The sequence below is a fragment of the Zeus faber genome (assembly GCF_960531495.2).
Source record: "Zeus faber genome assembly, chromosome: 5".
Taxonomy (NCBI): Eukaryota; Metazoa; Chordata; class Actinopteri; order Zeiformes; family Zeidae; genus Zeus; species Zeus faber.
Window position 1 is genome coordinate 21,568,260 of NC_137192.1, and position 22,015 is coordinate 21,590,274.

Genomic DNA, 22,015 nt, shown 5'->3' on the forward strand with positions numbered 1-22,015 from the left:
TGCTAGGGCAATAAACAAGTAGCGAGAAGACATATTAATACATACATACATGCAAACAATATATTTGTATTTCCTTCAAACTATATGCGTTCAGAAACAAAATCTGAGAAAGTGGGAGCTAAAGGCATCATTGTTTATAAATATAACAAGTAGAGAAATGACAGAGAGTTATAACTATCACTATAATACATTTCTGATAGTCTACAATGCACCATTGTGAAAAGGTATAACTTATTAACACACTTTTCAAAGTCCCAGTTGACTTTTTCCATGTTTCTAGATGCACAAAGTTGTGAAGCTTTTTTTGGCAGTCATCTACACAGGAAGGAGTTCTTCCTGATAATATGCAAACACAGTATTTGTATGTTTTTTCCTATCACCATGTGACTGTCAGTGTATTGAGAAGCAAGGGAAAAGCCACTCACCTTGTTCCTCACTGTAAGAAGGCAGATAAAGGTATTCTTTTAATAAATGTATTATACATCTTGATATATTTTAGTTCAATTTTCACACTGAAACTAAACAAATAAAATGTTCTGATGGATAATGATATTTACTTACTCATAGGTGAGTTCCTCTGTGTCTGACATCTTCTATACCTGTTGAGTGCGTGAAATAATGCATCGTTATATTGACAGTGATGTTTCTAACTCACCTGGAGAGAAACAGAGCAGTTCTAGGTCCGAATCTATTCAACCATACACTTAAACTACGGTACTCCACCACTTTTCAACAATATCATCAACACACAAACTTCAACCTATTTTCCGTCCAAATGTGTGCTGCAGCGTGCAGACTCACCCTGGCCACGCGATGTGATGGAGGTCGACGGGGAATCGTATACTGTTCCCCTCTTTGCAGGAGCCATAAGCTTTTAAACCCAGAGGTGGATCACATGGCGGTGCGCTGGACATGTTTACAATGGGTGGGCACATACCTACAAACAGATGGCACAAGGCTTGAGATACAATGGGAAAACTTGTATTCTCCCCGGACTTTACATTGCCTATTTTTACATGTTAAAAACAAATCCGGACTGAAGGAGCGGGGATTACGGCTCCCAAAAGGTTCGGGTTTCTCATGTCTGGTCGATGTAGAAAGGGGTTAAAAATATTCCAGGTGCACACATGTCGTTGGCACATGATGTATAAACAGAGCACAGCTGAACCCAAGACACACAAAGGCACGCTTTACACAAGAAATGAAGCACACAGGCTGACATGCACGCACGCTCTGTCGCCACTCCACTGTCAAACAAAACATAATAATTGATAAATTCAATGCCGTCCCACGGGGCAAACATTTAAGCCTTAAAAGAAGTTCAATCTCCTTTTCAACAGTATTCATGTGTTATGCGAGAAACTTTTTATCTGGTTTTTTCGGGTTTCATGGACTATTTCGCACTTCCACGAGAACTGAAGGGACTAGCAACAGGAAGTTGCGTGGCTTCCAACTGGCAACCTGCTGTAGTTGCTGCTGTTTGCCACCGTTACCCCCTGGATGTACTTCGGGCCTGTGAAGCTGACTTCACATTGCTGGAGCAGGCCGCCATGTATCGGGGGGGGTGGCTCGCATTGACTGTGAATGTCGATTGGCGTCTTTGAGTAAAAAGAGGGCTTGGAAGTCTTGTTCGGTGGAAAATTGGAAATTGCCGCGGAGCATCTTGCGACCGACTTTTGTGAGACCGCGACCCCTCTCTTTCTCCCTTCCGTTTCCCCGCTGTTGTACATTTTCGTTCGGTTTTGCTGTTTCTCTGTGCAAATTGAATGGAACCGATCCTGCAAGAATGGGGTCCATAGCAACCGTCAAACTTCACATTCCTTACTGCAATAAGTAATTCTAAGCGATAGTTGACCGTTATTTAAATTGTTCAGGAAAAAAAAAGACCAATACACGCGTGACTAGGGGGGGTGGTAGCTCAGGAGGTAGAGCTGGTGGTCTAGTAATCTAAAGGTTGCTGGATCGATCCCAGGCTCCTCTTGCTAGCATGCTGCAGTGTCCTTGAGCAAGACACTTAACCCCTAATTGCTCCTGATGCCTGCGTCCGTCGGTGTTTGAACAATTGTAAGTCGCTTTGGATAAGAGCGTCTGCTAAATGCAATGCAATGTAATGTGACTAAAATACGAGTTTCCCATTTTCTAACATGAGATTCAACTCTTTTTTTTTGAAGGCCTAAAGGCCCCATCAGATTATATTCAATAAGAGTAACAACGTTTTTGTTTTTTTCCAGCGAGGTTGAACCATGACCAGTCATGGAAAAATGACAACCGCCATTTCAATGACGCATAACGGCAAGTCATTACGCAATAACTTGCTTCCCTTTTCTAATATCGACTACACCCGCATCAGACCGAAAGAAAAAAACCCAAAACGAAACAGTTATTTAAAACCTCGAACCCCGTTCCCTGGCTGCGACCGACACGACTTCACTCTCTATCTCCGCCCTTTCCGTGGCAAGCGGGGACCTGCTCCCCTGCGCCCTCACGCCAAACCTGCTATTTAAATACTCACTCACTGGCAACGCCGCGTCTGCGCGGACCGCACCCGCCCGGAACGCGACCGGCCCGCGGGCACTACAGCTCCCACAATGCAGCGCGGGCAAACGCGCTCATGCACTTCCGGTTGCCCCTCCCCCACGGTCGTCCGCGGGAGTGTTTGTTGTTTGTTTGTTTGTTTATCGTTTGTCGGCTTGTTTGTTTATTGTTTGTCGGTTTGTTGTTTGTTTGTTTATTGCGGACGTTCAAACGGCGTCTCCCTCCGGCTCCGTACTGCGACACGGAGGAGTGCGTGCCGAGCCCTTGACCCCATTCCGTCCAGCGGACTGTTTGTAAGTTGCGAAGAACAGGTCACAACAAAACGGACTTTAAAAAAAATGAAAAATGAAAAAAATAAACCAAACAGTGGCCCACGGTGCCTTACAGAACGGCGACTGCACACCGGCGAGGAAGTCAGGGTTTGGTATGTTTTGTTATACGAGGAGTCGCAACACGTTTCGAGCCGTATTTGTTTTGGGTTTTTTTTTCCATCCCGAGGGCAAAATGACCAACACCGTACTGCTGCCACCTAGTGTACATGACAATACGTCTGCTGAATTTCACAGCGCACGAAACGCCTGAACTCATGTCATTAAACAAATAAAATAAAGTACATAATCATACGTACGTATACGTAATCAATATTATTATTGAATCGCACGCCCTTTAGAATAGAGCGACGTTTCAAAATATGAACCAAATCCCAATTTGTCAGAATTGTATAACTTTCTTGTGCTTAAATGAGGGGTATTGCATTGTAAGGTGTAATTCAAACTTCATGAATATAGCTGTTACTAAAACACCAATTGCAAAGTGCATATTTTTAAGCTATTCGTCTTAAGTATCTTCATAACATTATGAAAGCTGACAGGTGCGTTTCAGTTCATTTTGTCACTAGTTCAAATGAATAACCTTAAAAAAGATAAGCTTGATGTTTTTGGCTTGAACCTGGTATTTCTGTATGTTTTTTATTGTTGCGGAGTTGATTGATTATACGTCTTCATGTTTGCATCTGCAAGTTGTAATTCTGTATATTGATATGTGTGTTGTAATTTCATGTCTTTATTTTTTTGTATTATTTTCATCCTATCGCCTTCCTATATTCTTGATTTCTATATGAGCGTTTCCAAATTTTTTATATCCTCGTTAATGTTGTCTTTTTCTGGAGCAATCCATGTTTATTTAACTCATACAGTGTGCTGTGTATACTATACCATGAGGACAGGACAAAATACAATCCAAATCAAGAGAAAGTATATCATTTATTTTTTATTTATGTTACACATGAAACATTCAGACAGTAATGCAGTCACATTGTAGTTATTGAGAGAAAAACAAAAAACAAAACCCGCTAGAAATTCTACGTTGTGGCCTCCTGAAGGAAGACGCGATAGTGAAATAGTTGACCGTTGTTTTCTCCATGAACTGGAGAGCTGCTGGGCGACGACCATGCGTGGCCTTTGGCAGGCGACTGGTTGCAAAGTAGTTTGTAGTTTACTGGTTTGGGCCCTTTGCAGCGTCAAACATCTTCTTTCTGCCCTCCATGCCGGACATGGCTTCCACGTTCTTCCTCCAGTCGCCCACCTCCGCTGTCTTCTCCTACAGCACAAAAACAAGATTCAAGATGTCTATTTGTCACATACATATACATACAAGCATACATATATGTGGTGAAATGACATACACACACACACACACACAGGGATCTCATAATTTGAGATTTCATATCAGATATTTTCTGATATTTTACATAATAGCCATCATTGGCTTGAAGCCTGGTCAAACTCGTGTTTGGTGGCCTTGACTGAATTCAGGTTTTACTGTTTAATGCTTCTCATTGAGCCACTCACACCCAAACTCGCACACGGACAGCCATGCGAGGCTCCAGGCCTCTTGTCAAGAACAGTTAGGAGTCAGGCGTCTTCCCTGACGACCCCTCAACGCTTTCTGCCATGGGAGGGCTGAGGGAACATCACGCTACCTTTCTCCATCTTTAAATTCAAGCTGATTATATTGTTGCACTTATTGGTTATGAACGTTTGCCAATTGCATTGAATGTATACGCATAAATCGACCACCTCCACGTCACTTCTAAGTGTAGATGGATACCTTTTGAAGGCTATCACAAGTTGGTGATGCATTATCCATCGATCGGTAGCTCTCTCCGATCTCTCTCACACCCACCTTCTCGGTGTCCTCCTTCTTCACTGATTTCAGGTTTGCCCTCAGGTCCATGGAGACCTTGTGTTTGGAGCCCAGGAGGGAGCGCAGGATGGCGTCGGCGGAGACCCTCACCCTCCGCAGGTTGGGTCTCTTGAACTTGCCCCGCAGGTCCAGGACCTTGATGTTCAGGTCTTTGATCTGCAGGACGTGAGAGTGCAACATCAAATACCAACACGCTACTGTATGACACAACTGGTATGGCGAGGGCTTTTGGGAGTTGTTTTTCATCTTTCTAATAGTTATAACCTGTTGAAAAGATGACTGAGATAAACAGTTGTTCCAGCCAAACCCAAACTTCTTTAATGTTATGACAAGTTAATCACTCTGTGGATTTAAATGATCCGTGTGTCTGCACCTTTGTGTAAGCCAATTATTTTTTCTTTAAATTATTTTGATATAGATGTCATTGATATGATTCCAACATGGTCTTTAACCAATAGATAAATACTTTAGATGGGACACATCAGAACAAATTAATGATAAAAAAAAAATTAAATAATGACAATATTAAAACTCTGTATAAATACATCTGAAATGTAAAATCAATAGTATATATAGAAATAAAAAGTTAGTATTTATAAACAATATAAACATATACACTGTTACAAAAAGTCTTGCAAAGATGTATTGACGGGTGACCTCTTACTTCTCGGCTGTTGTGCAAGACTTTGGCTTCGATGTTGTACCGCTCCTCATCCACCACGTCTATTTTTGCATGTAGCTCCTGGCACAGCGTCTAGTCGGCAGAAAACATGCAGTAAGAGTTGAATGGATTAAACCAAATGGATTTGCTGTAAGCTAGTTTTTGAGAGGAATTGATGGAAAGATGCGTCACTGGAAACAGACAGCTGCTGAAGGCAGGGGTCAGAGTTCAGTCACACCTTAAGCTCCACCAGCGACAACCCTCCGGTCTGTATGGTCGAAGCTTTCTCCTGCAGGTATCTCTCCTTCTCCTCCTCCTTCTCCACCATCTCCTGCTCCAGCTCCTCCATGGCCCTAGCCACCATCAAGCTCTGGAGGAAGAGGACAAATTAGGACATTTAATTGTCTTTCTTGAAGGTGTTGCAGTGAAGATTTTTTATTTTATTAAATTTTTTTAAGGGTAGGAACTCACCTTTAGCATGAGCTTGCGGGATGCCGATATCTTGGATTTTCTCTAAAAAGTTAATGCAAAACAACAACAACAACAAAAAAACAGAGTAACATCGCATTTATAATTATCATTAATATCAGAGTATATGGCATTATCACGTCATAGTAAAGTGTCAATTTTAGGTTCTTACCTCTGGTCTGTGGGTTGTAGTAGAAGAGTGGTTTTAAAATGCAGAATGGAGAGAAATATAATGTAACATAAACAAAAAAGTGAATAATGAACTGATAATAATGTGGTAATCAGTAAATAATGTATAATTGAGTAGTGAAATAATATGTAATAAGGTGCATTGTTGTCCGTAATCCCTGTTTCTATAGACACATCTCATTTGCTGCCTGGGACAGATGTGCAGATTTGGACGTGGAAAAGAAAACAGAAACTTAACACACTTACGCTTGCTCGGGCATCTTGGCTATTTCGGATTTCCCCTGTAATACAAAAATAAAACATTTGGCCTGTGAGGTGCTTGACTCTGGGGACAACTTCAGTTGAGGTTCTAATTATAGCTTCCATTGAAGTTCCGCTACGCTATGTGTCTCACGACAAAACGCACAGCGCTTGCTGCACACTCTGCGTGTCACCATCTGCGTTTCTTTTGTCAACACGATGCACACAAGGTTTAGGAAGCGATCGTTCCGTGCGGGCGATGTTGTTGTTATTGTTGTCAAGTTGTGTTCTGTGTTTCTCGTGCAGACAGGCCTGCTTGCTGCTTTCAGTTAGAGCTGATAGTGGCACAGATGCCAAAAAAGGCAGGTGATAGCAGAGGGGGGGGGGGGGGGGTGTGTGTGCAGGAAACCTGCTATGGCAGCCAGTCCAGATAAACCCAGCTCTCTGCTACACTGTTTTTCCACTTTACCAGGACAGAAATAGCATCCACTTTTCTTTAACTTAATCTATTTTTGGTATTCCTGGTTAGTCTCCTCACGTAACGCACTGTCTCTGTTATCAGTGTTTTGAATATAAATATAAACATTGGAGCTAATATCGTGATATCTGTGTTAATGCCAGGGTAATTTGGGCTTAAATAGTGTTTTTGGCAACTTAATACATGTGTCGGTGCTGGAAACCTGTGTGTTGAATCACAATTCTATAATTAGTCATTTTATTTAATCTTTCATCTTATTTAATTTCATATTTTATTACAAAATATTTGTCAAACTGATGGGATATACTGTATACAGCCACAAATCTGCTCCTAAGGGTCAGCGAAAATGAGGTTGGCTGTCGTTGGTTGCTGACTCATCGACGGAAAAACGTTAATTTAATTTGAACAAATTAAGGCAAAAGCAGAACTAAATTCCAACTTTGAGCCGTGATCCGTTTTGATGTCTATGTTGAATTGTATTAAATCGCTGATGGTAGTGATAGCGTATACTTCTGTGGAGTGGGACATTTTCCTACAGCTTGAATCAGAGTTAATTTCAGTTTTATGTAAGCTTGTCCATGCAAGTCCATGCAAACTCTCCATGCAAATCTCTCCTGCAAAAAATGGCAGTGAATATTTCTACTTTTTCCTTTGTGCTTTTTGTAACCAATGGATTGCGTTAGTAGAATAGCAGAGATGATGCACTTACCTGTTTTCTGTCCGTGCTGTGGAAGCAACAACACACAAATGATGCAGAGAAGAGCCCACCACAGTATTTATCTCAGCCTCTTAGTGTACCGCTTGTCCTTAGAAACACATACTCACTGGGAGGGAGGGAGTGGTCTCTGGATATCTGTGATGATGCTGATGGTTCCAATGACATGTTATTACCCTCTGATTCATCATTTATCGCTCTCTTCCTTCTGGCTGCGCTCCATTCCTGAAAGGGATTAACACCAAACTTCACTTTAATACCCTTTAAGGTCAATGCTTGGCCTTTCTTTTACAGTGTGGCAAGTTTCTAAAAGCACTATTGGCTCAACGCCTCCACACCAGCTTTTGGTTTATCAACAGGAGGCCTGCGTGGGAAGTTTTGATCCTTTATTCAAAGTTTCAAATGTTCTGTAACACGTTAGTAGTAGTTATTGGTCTACAAGCTAAACATAAATAAAAAAAAATACACTAGAAATTAAAACATTGCAAAAAATATGAAAATAAATCCATAGAAAACAACACTACTGAACTCTACTTAAAAATGTAATCTTGACGGTATAACCAGCCTAAAACTTCAGCCTTAGCTAAGATATATGCTGATACTCTAGATTATTCCCTCATCTTTTTGGCCAAGGCTCTAATTGGTCAGTAATGGTCAGACATGTGCTATAGATGTACCCAAGCCCAATTTGAGAACCCCGGGCCCCCTGTCTGTTTAGGATAATAGCTGTAGACAATGCTAAGCCACGGCTTCATGGCAGGAATCCAGTGTCCACTGCCAACTAAAGATAGACAAATTGCAGCACCATGTGCCCTGTCCTTAATATTGGATCTGTACTCGCATAAATGCGTGCTTTGTGTGTGCGTACTTGTGGTTGTGTTAGGAATAAAGTTGGCGTACCAGCACATGTCCATGCATTGAATTCACGTTTGTGGGCTGGAAATTCCCGAATCACACTAATGTGTCTTATTAGGGCTGGGCAATATATCAATTTAATATCAATATTGCGATATGAGACTTGGGTAACTAAATATCAACATCAAGCCAATATCGCTTATTATTTTAGCATTGATTAATTAATTTGTTTGAATTTATGTATTCTTAAGTTAAAGTGGCCACATTTGAGAGACATGAGAAGAACTTCCTTAAGTGAAATAAAAAACAAAACTATTTAGTCACGTTACGGAATCACTCTTCACACAACACACTAGTTGAAACTGTCCCGAATGCTGGGAAAAACATCTGCAAATAAAAATGTAAAATCTTCTGGCGGAATGGTTGAAGTGATTTTGTACCAGGATTACAGTATTGGCCTGGGGAACCTTTTGAGCTATCAAGTCCTTTGATCTGGTGCCATGATGTCATGTATCCAAGCAAGTATTATAAATAAGATCTCAAATACAAATATAAATATGCAATTTTCTTCTATGTGTTAATAACAACAACAATACAATTACATGGTAGTTTTATTCAACAATAGTTGACCGTGTGAAAACCTATAATTTTATACTGAAACAGGCTGTAGAGGAAAAGAAAAATCAATATTATCTATATTTAACTTGATATTCTTGTGCTAATGTTTTATGTATCACTCAGAATCCCTATCTCTTCTGTTTTCTGTAGCTAATTTAGTACCGTATGAGATTTTACGGGTATGATCTACAGCACTCGTGACACCGTGAACTACTGGCACATAGCAGCTGATTATAATTCCATTGTATATATGGCAGCAGGATTAGCAAAAGCACAGGGTGTTTGATGTACGTTTCAGTCCACCATATTTATAGTATAGGCAGGCGATAGGCAGACTAGCTCCACTGCAGTTCTTTCTTCCAATGTATTTTAGTTCAGCACCTTATTAACATATGCATAAGTTTTATTATAGCACAGATTTATTGATCACATGTGTAGTAGGAATAAATAGGTCCAACCTGTTGTTATTATGAAATATAATGTATAAAAGTATCATAGTAACGTATTGTGTGTATATGATACCTTAATCCAGTGGCATCCTTAGGGGTGGGTGTCCGGGCTTCAGCCCCGAATGTTTTATGAATAGCTGTCTAAAATAGCCCTGCAGGGCCGGCTCTTCCTATAGGCGACATTAGCGGCCGCCAGTTGCGGCCCGATCACTCCGTCTCCGGCGGTACCGACTGTGCTCACGGCGTGCCAGATATGGTTGCACCCACGCTCCAACAGTACCGACGGTGCACATGGCACGCCAGCAATGAGGCACCAGTGACTGATGCGCCAAAACAGTGTGTTTGTATTTTAGATGAAGATTATTTTATTTTACTCTGTTTCCATATGGAACAAAACAAGCGTGATGGGGACACCACACTCCCCCTTGATAGTTAGTCTACAACGGAATAATGGCCTGCTTTAATCACATAAGTGAGATTTTTCCAATAGAAGGAGTCTTGAGGGGTCCTCTGAGAGAATGACTCTTTTATAAATTGGATCCTTTCTTGATGACAATGTACTTTGTTCATTCCTGAGAAGTCTTCACTTAATGAGCTGACCGGTTCACCTTTCAAATGCTGGAAAAGTTGGTCTCTCTATCGCCCTCTAGTGAACAACTTCAAACCCATACCAAATTGCTCCGTTAAGAACAAAAACATTACCCCTCAACAGTATTGCACAGGGTCATGTCGTCACAACCCAGTGCTGTTCTATGGGTCCTTGATGTGAAAAAGGTTGACGATCACTGGTGTGGTCGGTGTACGGCCCCTGTTCTTGCTCCTCCCTCCACAGCTGCCTGGTGTTCCAAGGCACCGGGGACTCTGAGCCGGCCGAGACGGCTTTGGGGATCAGCAGTGCTCTTTTGTTTCGCAAACAGCTGGCATCTTGCTCATTGTTGTGGTGATGGTGATGACGGGCGACAACAAGTGGACGCTTGTGCATACCCATGGAGGGAAAAACATCAGTTTCATCGCACGAGAGCTGTCGCTAAAGTTCAGAGAGAAACAATTGGTTACAGCCTTCAGCAGTCCAGTTATTTTGCCACATCTATATTTCATAAAAAGAAACAATATGTACAGCATTTGAGCAAAGCTTTCGGTGTTGTATGTAGGTGCAGTGTGATAGGAGAACCAGATAACATAGCTGTGGCAGTTTTTATCAGCTTTCAATAAATGAACCATGTTGATCTAAGTTTGTTCCCATTCCTACGCAGTGCGTGGTTAGGTTAGCTTTTGTTATCATCATCATCATCATCATCATCATCACCAAATGTGTCCTCTGAAGAAATAGTGCATCACTCGTCAATCACATTAAAAGATCCACTTTATTGTTTTTGTCTTGTTTAATGAATAGAACCATGTTATCCTGACCAGGGTCTGTCCAACATAAATACACATACTACATATTGTTAGGAATAATACAAATCAGTTTATTTTGTCAGGATGATGTTGTAATGTTTCCTTAATCCATTTTTGGCAACATCCAAAAAATAGGACAAACAAAACATACATTTCCATTCCATCTCCATTGAAAGCATATCCAAAGCCTATTTGGTGAGCACACACAAACAGCTGTGTATTATTGTTTATTTTGTGTCCGTAGCTGGACAGAAGAGCTGGATAAATAATTTGGACTAAAGGATCCTGGAAGCTGTCGTGTTATCAGAGCACAGCAGATGTTTGTCCCAGGTAGATGCATGCCGTGGGCGTCTCTTCACTGGGAATATGCTAGCGCTCCGCCCCCCTGGCCAAATCCAAAGCCCTTGGGTCCAAAGTTCTTTGCATAGCATGCTGTTTAATAGAACAAAAAGAAAATATTGTGGAAATAAATAATAGAAAGAAAATAATGAAACTAATGCCGTCCTGATTACAGGGCAACTCCATTAGTTATTGCAGTGCTTTTACTGAAATATGTACGGTGGTCCTGAGAGCCTATGGTACCTATGGTACCATAGGTGTCAGCAAGATCGGGAAATCATTTTAAGGTAGGCTTCTCACCCGGTTGTTCAAATTTTCCAAAACCTGATACTTGGGACAATAGTAAAATTCTAAAAACATGAGCTATGATAGTGTCAGGGGTTTTACTGTGTAATATGTGTGTTCTGACTAGTGAATGTATCAAACGGAACTTGACACAGGCATGGTCCTTTTTACATCATTTGAAAGATATGGGGATTATCTGGTCAATAGGACTGTAGAAAGTATTTCTGACCTTTGCAGTAGATCTCTCCATCTTTGTCCGCGAGGGTCGTGGACTCCAGTCCCTTGCCGCACTTGGCACAGCGAAAGCAAGCCTTATGCCAGGACTGGATGAGAGAGAAGCGTGTTTGATCAAGCACTGGCTCTCCCATCACCCAAATACACAAAAAACACCCAAAGCAGCTGGTAACCATCAATCACAGCACAGGTAGGAAATCCTCAGAAAACAATTTTGCATGACGAATCCTAATATGAAATGAAAATCAACTTTTAGTCCATTAGACCTAGGGTTCCCAAACCTTTTTTTAATGGCAAGGCCCCATTGGTAGACTAAGCTCCGGCTGAGGAACCCCTCTCACCCCCAAAATATAATTATATAATAACAATAAATACCTTGAACCTTGCCAACTAAAATAGATAAAAAGATCTTGAAAGTTCAGATCCCTAGGGCACCACAGACCGTTTGGGAATACCTGCACTAGACTATTGTTGAGAAACTTCCACGGGATACAAAGGATAACCCTGAATTAGAGAGGAAATTAATCGTCTCTTACGTTTCCTCCACCGATGACCTTCTCTGCTGCGTACACTGATCTCCCACATCGTGGACACACATCTGAGCCTCCTGCCTTCTGGGCAAACTTGGAGGCGTTTGGATTGTTGGTCGGGGTGTGGGCCCACTGCCTGTGAGCACAGTGAGATTTCTGATAAGGCAATGGACAAATCAATTAATTGATGATATTTTGGGGATGACTATTTGTGCTTTCATCAGGTATTTACACACAACAAATGCTTGAGAAACAATCTGAAGTTTTGCATTCTGAAAATTGCATTACTTTCCTGTCATGAAGCCCTAAAGACAACATTTAGTTATATTACAATATCACGATAACCAAAATCCCAGGCTGTCTAGTCTCATATCATGATATCCATATTATAACAATATATTGACCTGCCTAATTTTGATGTAACCTTACGTTGTGTACTCATTCACTTCAAATAGATCTTGTAAAACAGTTGTAAATATTTTAAAGATATTTTACGCTTCAGGCTGGATGCCAAGTCCTTCCCCTGTGTCCATACTCAGGGTTCCGGCTCCTCCTCCAAATCCATAGCCTTTCGGGCCGTATTTCTTGCCATAGCACGATTTGCAGTAGATCTCATCCACATGGACGGCCACAGTTGTACTGTCAAGGTTCTTTTTACACACCACTAACAGCATGGAGGGAGATTAAAACAAGAAATGCCAATTGAGGTCTCTATTCTGCAGCAAACCGACCAGAACAGTCCAGTAGTCTGGCAGTAATTTCTATCTTGTAGGGGTTCAATCATGGAAGTCTTATTTCTTCATAGATGGCAGATTATTACGACATAATCGCCTGGTCGCAATTATTTCTGCTTATCATAATCATTTGCAAAATCCTTTGACTGCATAATAATGTTTTTTATCCAAATGCAAGGATTATTTCAAGCCAATGTGTGAAACGTTTGTAAAGAATAAAGAGCAAACGAGGTTACTTTGCATCAGTTGGGTTGAGGGAAGTTACTACCCAAATTTTATCTCCTCAAAATTGTCTGACATTTAACAAAACAATCTTTTTCCCTGAACATATGTGTTGTTGCTGATGTCAAATTCCTTGTACATGCAAACAGTCTAGCTTAAATAAATAGTTTTCTGATCTAGATAATGTGTCGTGCTGCTGTGTGCACAGTTGACTCCAACACTTCTCCCTCTTCCGTATAAGGCAGACCAAGTCTGCGTCACATGTGTTAACTGTGCCCATATAAGGCCAGAGATTCTTAAGGAGAAATAGTTTTGGTGCTGTCTTCTGAAAGTCGGTGCCAAATTCTTTGCATTCCACCCTGGCACTGCTTGTCAGATCTAGGTTGAGTTGAGTTGTGTGTTTTCGGGGGTCGGTCAGAGTGATGAAACCACGTTCTTACTGCACAGAAAGCAGGTCTTGTGCCAGCTCTTCCCCTCGCACTGGACTTCCTCAGCGAAGTAGACGGTTTTCTGGCAGCAGCCACACTTGTTTCCTCCTCCAAAAGGCATCCTGCGGAGAGGCCAGAGCGCTTGCATTTGCTTGTATGCATTGTCCCTGCGGCGTATACACAGCGCTCTCTGACCCGCGTCACAGCTTGTTTCACGCGCGTAATGTCGCGACCTGGTGACAAAGAACATCTGCGAAGACTCAAGTGGAGATATATTATGTCTATAAAAGGCAAAGTTTGTCGTAGCAAGCAGCTCTTTTATAATCTCTTACATAATTTATGCTCAGTTCTTCAATCCTTCTTTTATATTGCCTTCCTCTGTTGCTTAGAGGCGGTGACACACCGATTCTATTTAATGACGAGCCAGTATCCAAACAAACTAATTGGAAAGTTCAGCATGTGGTCACCGCTGAGGAATGTGGAAGAAAATAACAGCTAATTTGACACAGAAAAATATTTATATAAAAATATAAAGTTACTCTCATGTTAATTTAGGGTATTCTGTCTAAGCCTAGGGATGCCCCTTTCAAACGATCTCAAAGTTCACATCAGACAAACAGGAAATTCTCCACATTTCACTCAGTGACACTTGCAGTTGACCTGATGAAACCCACTGTGTTGTGCTTCTGATGTGGGTACATTTCTATTGTATGTAACTTTATTATAAATCTATAATCATGTCTATTATAATTTTATATTACATTAATCCATGAACATGATAAACATGAACATTACCTTTTTTGGAATTATGATGCTGTGTATCATTAATTAAAAAAAACCCTCCATTCCAATACCTCCATTCCAAAATACTTCCATTTCATGCCACAAAATAAGTTAGCTAGTTTGTTCAAGACACCAGATGCATATTTACGTTTGTACAAAGGCTTTGCATGGAAGCTGCCCTCTGCACAGCGAGGAGAAACTCTTTTTGAATGTGGATGCTCGTTATCTGCGATGTGATAGGAAGGTGACCTGAAGTGCACTGCTAACTCCATAATAGGACATTTCCCATCTGACTTTGCATGAAATGATTTGAAGTATTAAGTAAGCAGCATTATTTCCCAGTCTATTTCCCAGGTTTGAAGTGTAAATGTTGTCATATACTGTCTGCTGCTTTCTTGGCCGTGTCTCTCTTGTAAAATAGATTTCTGAATCTCAACTAGACAAACCTGGTAAAATAAAGGTCAAATAAAATGTTAGGATCCCTATTTTACATCATTTTTAGTCCTGCAATGTCACAAATTGAACATAAACCCGGCATTATCTTGACAGTCATGAGACTTTATTAAAAAGGTCATCGCTGCAGTGATAAAAGTTCTGTTACTATTTGCATTTCTTCAAGTGGCCTATTGACAGCATGGAAATCAGCTATCGCTTATTGCTGTGAAACTCTTGTCACAAGCCCATACATTCACCGCCCGATGCTTAATTTATTTTGACCTTTTTGTGTGTGTATTAGGTAGCTACCATAGATAATTAATGAAAAAAAGGTTTACACAAACTACGCATCGTTATACTTCAATAGTAATCAAGTTCACATAGCATTCAAATAAAAAAATAGGACTAGTAAATCCTGTACATTTCTACTTCATTGTGAAACCTTGCACATTATTATCAAACTGTTCCGAGGATTTATATATGTATCACTAAACACAGCTCACTTGTTTACGTTTTTTTTCCTACCTGCAATAAGGTCCTGGTCCTCAGACGCGTCTGGGCAACTCTCCGTCACTGAGGGAAACTAGTTCTATAAAGACGACCAGACTGTCTGGACGTGAAGGAGGAGTCACTGCACAGTGTCTGGGAGGGGAGGAAGAAAGTCAAATCATGGATAGAACTGGGTAAAAAACGACGAGTGGACAGAGACAGAAATTGAAGATGGAGGGGGAAAGCTGTACTACTATGACGACTACTACAACTACTACTTATACTACTACTAATAATGATAATAATGATAATAATAATATAGCTGCAGGCAGCAATACACGGGGTCCAGTTTATTAGTTTTAGGTACATGTTACATTTTATTGGTTTTTGTGAACTGCATCAGAATTTACTGAACTTAGAAACATCATAGTTACATTCATGTAATTCCACGAATCAAACTGTCATGACTTTGCGTATGAACCGTTTTGAAACACGAAAAACATTGTGGTATTTCTGTGAGTAATGACCATTTCACGGCTTAAAAATAAATAAATAAAAATTCTACTTGTGGTGTCAGCATGCTGGGCATACAACACAGAGTATTTGTATACTATTGCATCTAGGACAGAGTCAGTCTGCAAGTGGAGTTCAACTTCTCAACCCGCAATGCAACTCTTTATTCATTCTTAAATCATCAAGAACTTCTGCAATAACTCCGTCCTGTGGATGACTTGTAAGATGACAAGAGCAAAGTTTTTTGTTGTACAGAACCATCACCAATCCCCCTCTTTGGAGAACTATTGTACCGTGTTTGGGTCTATAAACAACTACTCCTAGATGGGGAGATTCACCACGGGTGAGACAATTAAACATAGAACCAAACAACATTTACACAGAAACATAAACATTGGACGACAGCATGTCTTGAAAAACAGAGTTAATCAGGTCCAGGAAAACTGGAACAGCAGTTGGGCATGTGGCCTCTTCCTGTCATAGTTATGTCATAGTTATGGCAGTAAATGAGGAAGCAAAGATGAGGGATGTAACCAGGAGGGTGTGTTCAAAGCAGGTGTGTGTGTGTGTCTGTCTGTCTGTCTGTCTGTCTGTCTGTCTGTCTGTCTGTCTGTCTGTCTGTGTGTGTGTGGTGTCCACTTGTGAGTGTACAGAACTTATCCCCATTGGTTCTGGTGTATAAGGTCAGTATTATGTCGTGGCGCCTCCAAGCAGTGGAAAAGGGCCCCGAAGCCCCCCGAGCTCCGCAGCTGCATAGACACCCCACGGCTGCAGGAAAGCCCCGAGCACCCCGCCCTGCAGCCACAGAAGACCCCCGGGGTCCCCAGAGAAGCCGGAAGCCCACGGAGCAACCCTCACGTCCGGCCTCGAGGAGTTTAACCCAGTCCCAGGGAGCGCGAGGAGACCCCGCACCCCAGGGGCGCACACATACAACGCAATTGCAGACACAAGACACAGCCGCAGGCGCACAACCCGGGCCGCAGGCACCAGGCACGGCCCACGCAAGGGCGACAAGCGCACAGGGCCATAAGTGCCGAGCGCCCATTCACGTAGTAGAGTGTGCTCAGAGCAGCAAGTTGAACCCGAATCACTCGCACCCCTCCTGCCCCGCCACCCTGGTCTGGTGGAGTGTTGTTCGGAGTAGGATTGGTGTGTGGGTGTATGTGTTCTAAGCTAATATGAGTGGGATTCAAATTTCAGGACGGACAAGAAGCACGCTGGGGAAGGAGTGTGACAGGCAAGTTGGCAGCCACCTGCCACATCCCCACCCACATAGCTGGCAACACACCCATCCCACAAGCCCTAGGCCTATCTGCTATTTTTCCAACGACTCGCTGGATCTTTAAAGAAAGAAGAGAGAGCGAAAAGAAAGTCTTTATTCGTCACGCAACAACACATGCTTGCACACACACACGCTTTGATGGTGGCCGGTGAAATGGATCCTCTGCATTTAACCCATCCTGGCTTGTCCTTCCTCCAGGGGCACAGCCAGGAGCAGTGGGCAGCATACGTAGACGCGCCCGGGGACCAGGTGATAAGTGTCCATCGCTGGTCAGACGATGGGTGCATGTTTTTGAGGGGGGTCCTTACTGACGTTAGGTGGAGGAAACCCCATGTGAGCACGGGGAGAACATGCAAACTCCACACAGAAAGGCTCCTATTTGGGAGCCATAGCACGGTGCTGGAGTACGGTGCCAACAGCGCCCCAGGCGGGAATCGAACCCAGGACCTTCTTGCTGTGAGGCAGCAGTGCAATGCACTGTAATGAGGACCACTGAGATAATATATCAATTGAACAGATCTACTATCGTGTACCAGGTACAAAATCAGTAATACAAAGTCATATGTACTACTATGTAGTATTATGTAAAATATATATATATTTGTAGAATATATATTCATGTAAATGTATACTTTATATTCTCTTACCACTATCGAGCGACAGTCTACACTGCACACTTCCACGGTGGCATTGGACATTCTGAATCAGAACCTGCACAAAATAGAAATAAATAGTATTATGATGTCATAAAGCATCTTACTGTGAATCTCATCTGGTCCATTTTGTTTACAAATAGTGATGTGTCAAGCAGTCAAGCAGGACCAGCTGAATATTTGCGGTCAAAGTTCGTTTTTTTCCTAATATCTGCTCCATATGTGGATCGATTTGGATGAAATTAAAACCACAAGATGCTTGTGACACACCGGTTTAAACGACACCCTAACCGTGTTTGTAGCTTCTGTCATTATATTGTTTCAGATCATTTTAGCCGGGTCTGACATATTTTAGCGTAAAATGCATTGCACTGGGTCTGTGATGTTGATCAAATTTGGTTTGTTTTTCAGTAATTTCTTCTCCGTATGTGGAACGATTTGGATAAAACTTGAACCACAAGATGTTTGTGACATACCGGTTCAAACAAGACGTAACTGTGTTCGTAGCTTCTGCCGATGTTGTGTTCCAGATAGATTTTGATTTCAAATTTCAGAGAATTTTCCCAGAACAATATCAATAGGGGATCCAGGCCATAAAATAATAATAATTATAATAAAAATAGTCTTTATTTATTTTGCACTTTCCAAACAAATGCTACACAAAAAAGGGAAAACAAAGTCAAAGTTACAAAATAAATCACAAACAATGGAGTCAAAACTATTTCAAAAGCAAGACAAGAAAGCACATGTAAAAAGGGTTGAAAAAGAAAATAGTAAATAGAATATTTGCATAAAACTTAAAACAGAATTTGAAGTGAGATTATAAAAATAATATAAACAAATGTGTTGTTAAATGCTGTCATGAATTTGCGCAGAGATTGCACAGATTGCATTTATATCCAAAGGGAAAAATCTGAATCTGATGTCTTGAAATATTTGGCAGAGCTCTGTTTTTGTTTTCTTACCTAAAACATAAAATTTGACTTGCAGATATAATTTTGTCTTTAATTCGTACTTCAATGTCATCGATGCTTAAATTACAGACCTTTTTCTGCAGCGCACAAACAAATCCAAATCGTAGTAATCTACCATGGCAATACATCACAATGAGGCCGAGCGTGCTGTGTTTAACATGGTTTGCCACGCGCCGCCACTATGAATGAACCTTTAAATGTCACTAAGGCTTCCAGAGCTGAACCTCTGGGGGTGGAGTGGGGGGTGGGCTGGCTCCCCTGCTCTCTGAAATGAATTTGTAGACGTTTGACCATTGCGGCAAAGTTTAAAATGTCAAAACTGTCTGGAAGCATATCCACAGAGCCGGCGGTTAGGCTTAGTTGTCCTTGAACGAGATCTTAAATCCCTTCTGGGCTTCTGGTGCTCTGTTGTGCAGATGACCTTGTGATGCGATCCTGCCTACAGAGGAGGCCTATTACCGTATGCAAATTTACAAACATATCTCGTGTCATATCAAGTTTATTAAACACACAGTATGCCATGCCACTAATTACATATCCCAATCGTGTCTTTTGATGCCATTATTGGCAGTACTATCCCTAAAGCTGACCTATTCAATTCAACTTTTACACAAACATCTTAGAAAGAGGTCCATATTAGATAAAAAGTATTATTTAACATATTCAAAATAATACTTAACACAATAGTATGCAATGCAAAAGTATTCTAATTGTATTGCAGTAACTTTGACTGAAGACACTGTATTATAACATCATACCAATTTAGGCCTACTCATCCATAGGTATCCATTCCAGTATTTGTATACATATTTTTATCCTCTACAGAAAAGTCATGTCTGTCTTTGGCCTATCTTCCCATCTATGTATTTCCCATCTATATATTTATACCAATTGCCATAATAGCAACCATACTGTCACAGCCCCTGCCATGGCCTTTATTTTCAACTAACCTGAACATAGAACATTTTAAATATTCTGTTTTCATACTTATACTTTTTAGACTTTTTTTTAGACTGTACCTTTACTACAATTATGTTAAAATACATATACATTTGAAATTGTTGTGTGGCATAGTATGGTTGAGTAGCTGTGATGTTATTGTTCCTCCTGTGAAACACTTGAGTCTGTGGATTGGCAAGTCTCGGCTGCTGCCTTAGAAGGTGTTTTTGTTAGGATGAGGCCAGCCTGCCCTGGCTTGCTCAGTGAATTAGTCACTTTCTCTGGAGTTCTGGGGCTTTCCGGAGGAGACAACATCTAGCACTCTGACAAGTTTCATCAGGAAATCAAATTAAATATTTGCAAGTGTTTGGGAATAGGTATTCTGGTAATCAACTGGCTAATGAGAGGTAGTAATCCTGCATGATTTGCAAACTGCTTCTTCCTTGGTCGCTTGAGGGCTGAAGCCAAATAATAAGGGACGGGCCTTTTTCTTTTTGCTTAATCAAAACAAGCCTTGGGTTACAGTATAGTTGTTTTATTATATATTTATTATTGTAGTTGATCATTATTTTAAAGATGTTATGAAAACATGGATATTTTGACTTAAAGCATGTTATATGAAAGAGACTATGAGCTTCACATGCTCTTATTATGCCCCTCCGTCCAGTTATAGCCAGTTGCACTTTTGCATTACCCGCTCTTTGTCAGCTGGCACTGCTCTAAACAGTAATTCCATAGAAATAGCTCATTGATTTGATAATGTGTGGTGCATAGGTGGTGTGATCTTAGCAGCCACACCTGTCTTCGTTCTAGTTTTTTTGGCCCGGGGTCAGGGGTGGCTGTGCACCTGTTGCTCATCAGAGCAATCAATGAGCAAGGGTTAAATCACCCATCCCCAACAACAACAACTCGACAACTTGTTTGCCCGGCTGGTTACGTCTTGCTATGCTCTTCAGTAAGGGTTTGTCGTCAACATCATCACCTGTATCTCTGTATCGGGGAGCCCAGGAAAAGCCATCTCGGGTGGCGTGTGGCAGGGGAAGTGAACAACATGAACAATATGATCACATAATTATTAATATCCTCACATAACAGCATAATTGATATCCTCACACTGATATGTGCACACATTTAGGGCTGCGTCTCATTTACACATTTTTGATAGCAATACAGAAAAGATACCTTGCTGTGTGGATAAACCTTGTTGTGTACCTGTTGATGAACAATACATTATTCAGTGCTGCTTTTCTTTCTTTTACATACCAGAAATACGGAGGTTAAGGTCATGTACTGCTTTTCTGACTGTGCCTTTTTTGTGACACTTTTACTCTTGCTTTATAACCATTTCTTCTCGCTTATCTTATGCTGAATATGCTCACTACTAAGCCCTAGACAGGATAAATCTCAGCCAGTCCTCTTAAAGGTATAAATCAGGGGGAAAGACATTACATTACGATGCAGGAGAAAATTAGTAATGGGCACAAATCTAAATCATATTAGGTTCTAACTCAAAATTACACTGCTGCAAAAAGCAGCTCTTCTTTTACGTAATTTGATTTTGTCCATTTACGGCCACGAGGTAGAAAATGGCGGCCTGAAATATGATACCAAGAGTACTGAGAACCAATTTGTCCACAATAACTTATCTATTCTGACACCTTCTGTATATATATAGTTTTCAATAAGTGTCGTAAGGGTGATGTTCTGCCCAAGGCCACTTCAACGGAAGACAAAATCATTGCAGAAATGAAAGTGTTGACAATTCTTTCATAATATCAATGATCAATCTAACCAATAAGCCATCTTGTGATTTTTTTTTTTTTTTTGTCTTTCTCAATGATGCGGTTTCATGTTTCCTGGAGGTTTTTTTTCACCTCTATGTTATTTCTCCTTCAATATTTTTGCTTAGTCATACAGAGAATGCTTGGGGCAGTCAGTGGTTCCAGCAACACTCAAATACCGTACGTCCCTTTGCCTTTGATTGAATGGAGTCCAGGAGAGAGGGAAACTGATATGGGGAATTATCACGGCTGCATGCAGGCGAGCTAAGCTATAAGAGAGAGTGATGGTGCATGGTCTGCCTGTCTCCCTTTAGCCCGACAGCCTCCTCACCATCATCGGAAGAGACACTGAGCTCAAGAAGCCTATTTATAGCCCTCCGTTGGCCAACACTAGCCCTCTGTTTCTGCTCCATGGACATCCGCCTTGGCCAGTTGTGCACATGTGATTGTGTTTGTGAGAGGGAGACAGACAAAGAGACAAAGCTGGAGATAGAGGGGAAAAAAGAGTGAGGTGGAAATGGAAGACCGTAAGAGAGGGGGAAAGAACCAAGGAAAGGGAGAGGGAGAGAGTCGATGAGTTAAT

The 22,015-nt window shown here is 41.3% G+C and overlaps 2 protein-coding genes and 1 long non-coding RNA gene across 3 annotated transcripts; 1 reads left to right on the plus strand and 2 right to left on the minus strand.

Annotated features, from left to right (window-relative positions):
* The first annotated feature begins 2,668 nt into the window (after positions 1-2,668).
* LOC307230485 lies at positions 2,669-15,553 on the plus strand. The gene is made up of 3 exons (XR_013844169.1): positions 2,669-2,828; positions 4,753-4,839; positions 15,337-15,553. It is a non-coding gene; the product is annotated as an uncharacterized lncRNA (long non-coding RNA).
* On the minus strand, positions 3,809-6,101 carry LOC307230484 (troponin I, slow skeletal muscle-like). The gene is made up of 5 exons (XM_080000909.1): positions 5,873-6,101; positions 5,640-5,771; positions 5,405-5,494; positions 4,720-4,896; positions 3,809-4,134 (listed from the first exon to the last, which is right to left on the minus strand). Exons 1-5 carry the CDS (start codon positions 5,879-5,881, stop codon positions 4,030-4,032), a joined length of 513 nt encoding a protein of 170 aa, XP_079857035.1. The 5' UTR covers positions 5,882-6,101; the 3' UTR covers positions 3,809-4,029.
* Positions 10,818-15,368, minus strand: csrp1b (cysteine and glycine-rich protein 1b). The gene is made up of 6 exons (XM_080000907.1): positions 15,327-15,368; positions 13,596-13,705; positions 12,695-12,863; positions 12,206-12,335; positions 11,665-11,758; positions 10,818-11,243 (listed from the first exon to the last, which is right to left on the minus strand). Exons 2-6 carry the CDS (start codon positions 13,702-13,704, stop codon positions 11,167-11,169), a joined length of 579 nt encoding a protein of 192 aa, XP_079857033.1. The 5' UTR covers position 13,705; positions 15,327-15,368; the 3' UTR covers positions 10,818-11,166.
* Positions 15,554-22,015: the final 6,462 nt, after the last annotated feature.